The sequence below is a fragment of the Solanum stenotomum genome, chromosome 5 (genome assembly GCF_019186545.1).
Source record: "Solanum stenotomum isolate F172 chromosome 5, ASM1918654v1, whole genome shotgun sequence".
Taxonomy (NCBI): Eukaryota; Viridiplantae; Streptophyta; class Magnoliopsida; order Solanales; family Solanaceae; genus Solanum; species Solanum stenotomum.
In genome coordinates this window covers 43,539,814-43,549,844 of record NC_064286.1, presented here as the reverse complement: position 1 = coordinate 43,549,844, position 10,031 = coordinate 43,539,814, and the positions used below count along the sequence as shown (strand labels likewise).

The following is a 10,031-nucleotide window of genomic DNA, read 5'->3' as shown; positions in this document are numbered from 1 at the left end:
ATTCAAGGTTTTGTTGGGCTTCTAGCCTCTTTTCATCAACTGCTTCTAACTCAGCAAGACGCAGTCTAGCATTTTCTTCTTCTGTGAGCCATTCTTGAATAGCAAGTCTTAACGAAGGTATTTGACGCTCAAGTGGCAAGACTGCTTTAACACCAAAAGCAAGTGAATATGGTGTTGCTTGAGTTGGAGTGCGGTATGTCGTCCTATATGCCCATAAGGCTTCTTCCATTCTTTCATGTCAATCCCGTTTTGACTTGGAGACGACTTTCTTGAGAAGGTTGCATAGAGTCTTATTGAATGCTTCAGCAAGACCATTGGCGGTATAGCATGATACATAGAGGATTTATGCTGCTTGAAGCCAAAAAGATAAAAAATTTTGTTCATTAACTTGTTATCAAATGGCTTGCCATTGTCCGTCATTATTATGTAACGAGGGATGCCAAAGCGATAGATGATATTCACTCGGATAAAATTTGCAACATTCTCTTTCTTCACTTCTTTAAGAGCGACAACTTCATACCATTTTGAGAAGTAATCTGTTACAGCCAAGATGTACAAGTGTTCACCAGAAGATTTTGGTAATGGTCCCACAACATCCAATACCCAAGCATCAAATTGCCAAGAGGCAATAGTTGGGTGTAATACTTCGGGCGGCTGATGTATGAAATTTGCATGAAATTGGCAAGCAATGCACCTTCGAGCATAATCTAAGCAATCCTTCACCATGGTTGGCCAATAATACCCCATCATCTTTATGTGAAAGTGGAGATTCGGTCCAGATTGATGTGATCCACATATTCCTGAGTGTGCTTCTTGTAGAGCTTGAATTGTTTCATCCTCTCCCAAACATCGTAATAGTACACCCTCAAATGATATTTTATATAATATGTCTTTGTAGTAAAGGAAATGAGGTGCACGACGACGAATGTCAGTCCTTCTCCTTGTATTTTCTGGAAGTATCCCATAACACATGTAGTCAATAATGGGTTGTCTCCAATCTTCCTTCCCGGTTTCAAAAACGGCAACAAGATGATCAAGCTCGTTTTCTATATATTCTTCCTCATTTAGCGGTGGTACTATCCATTTTTGACAAATAGTCACATGTTTCTGATCAGGAAGGGTTAGAGTTGAAGCTCGTTACCCTCAAATTGTTTGAATTTTGGGAGGTTGATAACCAGCAGACATTTTAAAGTTATCAATTCTTGCAGTGTATGGCTTGGCATACATATGAGAAGACTTGGTGGAGACTCCATACTTATCTTTGATTATGCCTTCAATGAACTCCTTCAAGCGATCGAGTGGGATCATTTCTTCAGAAGAAACTGGCATCTAGTTAACAAGCGGTGCTTTCTTCACAAGATCTTTGATATCTTGCACTTCAACATCCTTTCCAAGCGCATGACTCACTTCTCTATTCAAAAGTCCTTCCATCCTATCCATCAACTTATCAATTCAAGACTCTTAGTGTTGTACATGTTTTGTCAATCCTTCAACCAACTTCGTCAGATTTGTGAGTTGTTCCTCAGGGGAAGAAGCAGCAGTCACCATTGTTTGCATGATCATTGGAGATGTAGGAGAGTAGCATGGATTGTCGCGTAAGTTAATTTTCAGAGGACTCACGTTACGCGATGCGTGTGGATATGATTCATTGGTCGAATCATAGTTCTCCCTTGTGGTAGAGTTCTTGGAACCAGATTGCTAAAGTAGAGCTAAGGTCTTCTTGGATCTTTTCAGCAACACTGCTTCCTCCTTCTAAAGCTTTTATGGAGGAACTTACTCCTTTTGGAGTAGAAGACCCAAAAATAAGAGTTGATGTTGACGACACTTGAAGTGTTTGTTGTCCTAGCATAGCAGTTTTGCTCCTCGTAACAGCTCCAAAATTTCCAAAGGTAACACAATGAATGCCTTCAACTTCAATAGAGAACTTGGAGCTAGTGGCCTTAGAGGCAATTGATTGAGAGTTGATCTTCATGTAAGTCATCTGGATATTCTTTGATGCTTGAAAAGTTGAGATGAGAGGTAGAGATTGTCTCACTGGGCGTACCAGAATTTGTAGACAATAAAATTCACGTCGAGAAAAAAATAATCAAGAACGGAAAATTATGCAACAATCATTTTATTATTTCAAAGTGTGAATGTTACAATCTCTATGATTCCTCTTAATTCGCCTTTTTGAATATAAATTCAAGGGATCTTGAGCTTGTTCTTGAATCTTTGATGAACTTGGACTTTAACTTTATCTTGATCTTGATCTTGATCTTGACTTGAACTTTATCTTGATCTTGACTTTCTAGTTGAATTCAAGGGCTTCGAGCTTGATCTTGAATCTGGTGGTCTTGATCTTGATCGTCTTGAACTTTATCTTGATCTTGACTTTCTAGTTGAATTCAAGGGCTTCGAGCTTGATCTTGAATCCGGTGGTCTTGATCTTGTCTTGACTTCTTCAAATCTTGAACTTGGACACTTGAATTCTGAACTTGTAGCTTGTAGAGAAATTATGGCTTTCGATCCACGAGCTTTCTCTAGCTTCTTGTTTGAACTCTTCTTTCTCTATTAATAGTTTTAAAATAGAGGAGTTGTGTTTGGAAGAGAACTCCCTTCGGCCAATGAGATTTAAGGGACATGGCATATGTGCTTTATGGAGCGGACTTTAATTAAATTCATATTTATTGAAGTTAAATAATTAACCCAATTATATTAATCCATAGTATTTATTTGGACTAATATATTTATGAATTTAATATAATCCAAATCATTTAATAAATTTTAAATGATTACAAATGTACATTTATATGTGAAAGATTTGAAACAAATATACATCTTTTTAAAAAAAAAGAATAATTAAAAAAAAACTCATTTTATCAGAACAAATACAAAAATATATCATTTTATCATGAACAATTATGAGAAGTAGGAAATGTATGATATTTATCATGTATCAACTTAATGTAACATTCAAGTGATTTAGTTTGATTGTCTTACAATAATTAAAGTAGGAATCTGGACCTTTACCCTTCTCTACATTCATCACCTCGTTTATTCGATTTTACACAAATTAAATAAATATATTTTAATCTTAAAAAAAAGAAAAAGTTATACCTTTGAATTTTTTTTCGGCTACTTCATCCGAAAATGCTTTCTTTCCGCTTCCTCTGCACCTCGTTTTCTGGATTTTGCAATTAAAAATAAATATAAACCAATTATATTAATCTAAAATATAAAAGAATAGAGATGGTCTTTGATTTTTTTGACTACTTCATCTCAACATGCTTCATTTTTCCTTGCCTCTACATTCATCACTCTGTTTTATAGATATGGATCACTAATATAATGTAGGCAAAATAATTTTTTTTTAAAAAAAACACAATAAGTTAAAGTACAAAGAGCAAAGAAATAGGGACTTTGTTGAAGCGTCACAGACAATAAAAACACCATTACTATCACCCTCTGTTATTTCTTCATAAATTTTTCGTCATTCAACCATCATCGTCGACCTATAAGAGATAAAAAAAACCTACTAAATTAGCAGAGAATAGATCATCACTATCTAATCATTGTGTAGGAATTTTGAAATATTGAATACTCTAGTCATGGTTTGAGGAAAAAAATTAAAATTTTGAAGAAAGAAAATATTAATTCTCTCAATGGAGTAAATTTTTTGAATTTGAGAGAAATATAAATTGTCAGTGATTTAAGAGTCTGCATTAATTGTTTTTATTAAAATCAGATATCTTAAAAGTAATACAGTTTGTATTGTTTGTTTTTCTTTTACCGTGAGAAGAAGTTTAGTGGACATAGGATTGTGTTTTAGTGCTTGGTTAATGGACAGTTTTGAAACTGTTTTTTATTTTACGTATTTATTTATTTAAAAATGATAAAGGGGTTTTTAAAACTTATCTTTTAAGTTGCGGTTTAGTTAAATTTTTTCAAACCACTGAAAAAGTTATGTTAGAAATAATATTTGGTATTGACATTTCATGTTTATTGGAAAAAATTATTTTTATTATTATACATATGTTTTGCTTTAAAAATTATTTCTCGTTTAGTTTAGTTGTACAAAAATAATGCTAAATTTTTTGGTAGTTATCCTTTTTTTTTTGAAAAAAAATAATGCTAAGTTTTAATTTAATTCTTTAAGTGGTAAAAGTTTGATTTGGTCCAAAATACATATTATTTTTTCCTTTTTAATAAGCCGTAAACATGGGAAGTTATATTTTTTAAAAAAATAAAAATTTGAACTAAAAAACCGTGTTTTCAAAAAAAAATAATCCTTTTCTGTTTGTAATGTTTATTTATTTTTATTTTTATTTTATGATTTTAAGTTAATTTAATAATAATAATAATAAAAAATTATTGTTATTATTATTATTACAATTTCAAATTTTATATAAATTTTCCAAATTGATGCCCGCTTATTCCTTAAAATTTTCAAATGACTAACGTGTTGATTTTTATTTTTTTTTGAATTTTAAAATTAATAAATTACCCTCAATTTTTATTTAAATTTTGAAAATCAGTAAAAATAATTAAAGTAACTATAAAATTTGAATTTTTTTAAAAGCGGTAAAAACTGCTTTTTAGTGAATTAATAATAATAATAATAATAATTATTTCATTTTTTAAAAATAAATAATATTATTAATTTATTATTTAATTCTATTACATATAATTAATAATTTAAAATTATTTAAAAAGCTCGTTTTTTATGTGTTGACACGTGGCACTTTTTCTTCTCCTATAATATATAGATAGATAATAGTATTAGTTTACAAAACTCAATAATGATGCAGTAATTTTAATTAGAAAAATAATTGTTCCATTATAAAACTTCGCATTGCAAACTATAACTTATAGTTTTCTTTCCAGAACTTACAAACCTAAATTGTCGAACAAAGTTCTTACACAAAGAATGACTAGATGTAAAGAATAATACCTTAATTGGTACACATTTATCATCAATATTATGAATTAGAAGATGATTTCAACAACTAAATGACATATTAGGTGTAAGATTTAAACACTGATCGGACATTGCATATATTATTATCAAAAATTTAAAATCAGTTCAGAAATTAATTAGATCAAGCTAGACAAAAATTACACAAACAATTAAGTACAATACTATTTCTCTATATGAGATCTAAGTAATGTGGGACTGTGGAGGGAATCCATTTGTCACCGTTTATGAAATTTCGGACTGTGAAATTTGATACGATTCTAGGATCATTGGTAGTTGATGACCACTTCACGCGCCTCTTTATATCTGCACCGACTCCTTTATTCTGATATTCCAAATAATATGGTTGAACTCTGGACATTCCTTCAAATTCTATCCATCCTCTTGGATTTACCAACATATCTATGTAACTGTTCATAATTACGGTACGTGAAAAATTTCCCCACGGCCGGCCTAAGTACATAGTTACATTATCCCCTGCATCTGGAGTTGCTAATCTTAAGGTGCAATTTTGCAATACGAGTCCTGTCGGTTTAGTCTTGTCATTTCTTTGTTGTGCTGTGATGACGATATATTGACCTTTTATGGGCTTACGCATTTCAATTAAACAATCTTGAAATACTGCAATTGCATCACCACAAATGAAGTCGTTGGTGCCCAAAATTGTACATTCTCTGTAAAACTGTTTGCCGCGGTGTGCGTATACTGTGTCTTGAAAACTATCAAATTGACATCTATAAAAAGTGCAGAAATCAGCAGATGCCCTTAAAGCTACTGCTTGATAGTTCGCAGGTCCAGCTGTGTTTCGAAAATTGATGTCTTGCGCCATGAAGCCTTCCCCATCCACCCCTTTAAAGGAAACAAACAAACAATCGTCAAATAATGATCTATATTTATACACTACGTTACTTAACATGATAAAAACATATATTTTTATGAGTAATTTAAGTGATCTAATCATTAGTTCAAGTAAATTAACTTACCTACGGTAGCAGTGTAATACGTCCCTATTCCACCTCCATAGCTCTTGTTTCCCGTTATTATCGTTTTATCTATTCCATCTCCGATGAAAATGATGTTCGTTTTCCATGAGTCGATTTGAACATATTCTTCATAAATTCCTTGTTTGATTTGAATATAGTATGGTGCAATACTATTATTCGGACTTGCGAATACAGCTGCCATTATAGTGTTATAGTTTTCCGACCCATCCTTGGCTACTATAACATTTGGAGGATGTGAAATATTTAGGCATTCTTCAAATTGTAATAAAGACAGTAAAAATATAATGATAGACATAAACTTTACGTTACAAGAATTGAATAAACGCAAAAAGGCAAAAACTTGATTTTCTTCGAATTGCCTCTTTTTTTTTTACAAAAAATGATGTATATGATTAATTTTGTTGTGCATGGATTCAAACTATAAAGATTGTTACGTATATATAGATATTTGGAAGAAGGAATTAGAAGAAGTGAGTTGAGATATTGTTTAGTACTACTAAATTGATCCAAATTTGATTATTTGAAATTTTTACACTCATTAGCTTAATTTAGATTAATAAATTTAAATTACTACATAAAGAAAAACAAAACCATAACAAATTTAAGGGATTAAACAAAGAAAATACCAGAATTGTTATGTTAATGAGTAACTTAACTACCACTCAACTTATTGCATGGGGAAAAAAGGGAAGATAAACAATGGGATCATGTGAATATTATGTTTGTTTTTAGATTTTAAAGAATGTACGCTTCTTTTTGAGTTTTTCACTCGGAATTCACATTGACATCCGATTAAATTTAAATTTATACATTGTAAAATTCATTTATAAAGACATTGCTTTCAATACAATTATTTTCATGACATGCGTTTTCTTAAATGAACTCTTGTGTATAACATAAGACAAGTTTTAAAAAATTAAGTGATAACCAGTTATATCTGGAATATTTAAAATTTTAAAGTTATATCTAATTAAATTTAATGTGGTAGTATATAAATGAGATTGATTATGAATATATTTTAGTACTATTGCCATCAAGATTTGATTATTTGCATCTTTAATACTCATTTTGCTTTATTTAGATCAACAACAAATTTAAAATATATGTCTTTAATACTCATCTTGCTTTATCTAGCTCAACAAATTTAAAATACTATATATATATATATATATAAAATCACAACAAACTTAAGTGACTAAATGAAGAAAAATATTAAAATTGAAATAACTAATCAATGTGAAAAGGAAGATAAATTTGAAAAGTGGAATCATTTGAAAATCTTGTTTATTTTGAGATCATAAAGGTCTTCAAGTTAGACCATAACTGAATAACTGCTATCATAACTCTTTATATTTGATTTCACTTGACTATAATCAATATTGTTCATGATGAATTATAAGCATTGTTCATAGGTAGGTGATTATTAGGGGAGGAGCTACAGTGCACTAAAGGTGTCATAAAAAAATTATAGTATATATATAGATGAAATGTTGTTCGTTACAGTTATATTATAAGGTTTAAGTAACGTTGGATAGACTTGAGGGTTAGCGCAGTAGTGTGAAACAGTCCTTAAAGTGCCCAGATGTTCGTGTGTGCAAATTCGAATCCCGTTGGCTTTAGTTCTTTTATATCTATTAATTAATTAAATTAATAATAATAGTTAATATGTAAAAATTTATAAGAAATGAATAAATATATCAATAACCAATTGTATTCCAAACAAATGTGTCTTTGGCTTTTTTTATTTATTTATACTTTTCATTAAAACTTTAAAATAAAACTTAAAAGTAATTCTATAACTTTGCCGAAATTAAAAGCGAAAATGCTACACAAAGAAATTAAAAAAAAAAACGTCTGATTTCTCTCTCTGTTCTTAGAGGCTGACAAAAGCTTAAAACTTAAAAATGATTTTTTTATTAGATTGAAGTCTCTCAACAGCAGCAAATCCAATCAAAGTTAGGATATTTTTCAGACCCTTATCCCTATTAAATTTAGTATGAACGTACTCATTAGATTTAAATATTATGCATTTTGATTTTAAATTTTTTGGTGCATTCATTCATTAAAAATGTCAATTTTAACATTTGTAGTTTGATTCTGAATTTTTATGGTGCATCCTTTTAAAAAAAAAAGTACTTGCAATTTGGACACTCTTCATAAAAAATTTGGATATGCCACTGAGAGATAGTAGATTAGAATTGAAACCATTTTCTGATTTTCCGAAATTCGCTTAAAATACATTGCCAACATATCAACAAATGGAGATTATAACAAACTTTCAACGTAAGAGTGTGACCTAGTGGCTAATAAAATCAGATGAGAACTATGAAGTTGTAGATATCTCGTAAAATTAGTCAAGGTACGCGTAACTGACCCAATACCACTATATCCAAGAAAAAGAAGAGAGAGACCAAATTTTCGAACAACAATACATAAAGAAGAGATCATTAAATTTTTTTTAAAATATTATGTATATTTTAAGCTCATTATTTTCTTAAAAAAATAAACGCCCTTCTCATGCACGTTTCAAACTTTTGAATTGAATAACCATAATGATAAATACATAAAAATACTATGATAAATAAGTACTAAATGTTGTAAAACAAGAGGAAAATGCAAGAATACTTGAACAAGAAAGTAAGGCAAAGTGTGATGGAAAGTATAAAGTTGAGGGCCTTATTTTAATCTCTTCAATTGTGTATTTCTTAAGGGTGAAGAAGACCCTTTTATAAGAGGTAGAAATCATCCGTTTACTACCTTAACCAAAATACGTTAGTAATCTTTAATTCTTACATTAGATTAATACATGCATTACGTTAGGTTGATGAAAAGAAACATCCATATTAAATGGATTTGTAACACTCCCCCTTGGATGTTTATAGATAATGTGCCTCGTTAAAACCTTACTAGGAAAAATCCAGTGGAAAAAAGCCTAGTGAAGGAAAAAGAGTACACACATCTTGTAATACGCCTTGAGTGCTGCCTCATTAAAAAACTTATCAGGAAAACCCAATGGGACAAAACCTTGGCTAAGGGAAAAAGAGTACAACGCCTATTTTACTCCCCCTGATGAAAAATTTATTTTATATCTTGGAGACGACACATTCCAATCCTATATCTTAGCTTCTCAAATGTTGACGTTGGCAATGCCTTAGTGAATAAATCTGCAAGATTATCACTCGAATGAATCTGTTGAACATTTATCTCACAATTTTGTTGAAGATCATGTGTGAAAAAAAACTTAGGTGAAATATGCTTTGTTCGGTCTCCTTTGATATATCCTCCCTTTAATTGAGCTATGCAAGCAGCATTATCTTCATACAATATTGTTGGAATCTTTATTTGCACAGAAAGATCGCATAATTGCAAAATGTGTTGAGTCATTGATCTTAACTATACACACTCCCGACTGGCTTCATGAATGGCTATTATCTCTGCATGATTTGAAGAAGTAGCAACTATTGTTTGCTTCATCGAACGCCATGATATAGTTGTACCTCCATATGTGAATAAATAGTCTGTCTGAGATCTATCTTTAGTGGGTAAGACAAATATCCCGCATATGCATAACCGATCAATTCTGACTTGGATGCATTAGAATACAGCAATCCATATCAATTGTTCCTTGAAGATATCTGAATATATGTTTAGCACCTTTCCAATGTCTTCTTGTTGGACATGAGCTGAATTTCGCCAATAAACTAACTACGAAGCAAATATCTGGTCGGGTATTGTTGGCACGGTACATTAGTGCCCCGATAGCACTGAGATATGGTGTTTCATCACCAAGAATCTCTTCATCCTTTTCTTGAGGTCGGAATGGATCTTTATTTATATCAAGAGATCTCACAACCATCGGGGTACTCAATGGGTGTGATTTATCCATGTAAAATCGCTTCAAAACCTTTTCAGTATATGTTGATTGATGGATAAATATGTCATTTGTCAAATGTTCAATCTCAAGGCCAAGACAAAATTTTGTCTTACCAAGATCTTTCATTTCAAATTCTTTCTTCAAACACTCAACAACTTTTGAAAGCTCTTTAGGAGTCCTGATGATGTTCAAGTCA

The 10,031-nt window shown here is 30.9% G+C and overlaps 1 protein-coding gene across 1 annotated transcript; it reads right to left on the bottom strand.

The window, feature by feature from the left end:
* Positions 1-5,129: 5,129 nt before the first annotated feature.
* On the bottom strand, positions 5,130-9,817 carry LOC125864020 (pectinesterase-like). The gene is made up of 3 exons (XM_049543972.1): positions 9,547-9,817; positions 5,937-6,213; positions 5,130-5,721 (listed from the first exon to the last, which is right to left on the bottom strand). The coding sequence occupies exons 1-3, from the start codon at positions 9,815-9,817 to the stop codon at positions 5,130-5,132; spliced, it is 1,140 nt and encodes a 379-aa protein (XP_049399929.1).
* Between the last annotated feature and the right edge of the window lie 214 nt (positions 9,818-10,031).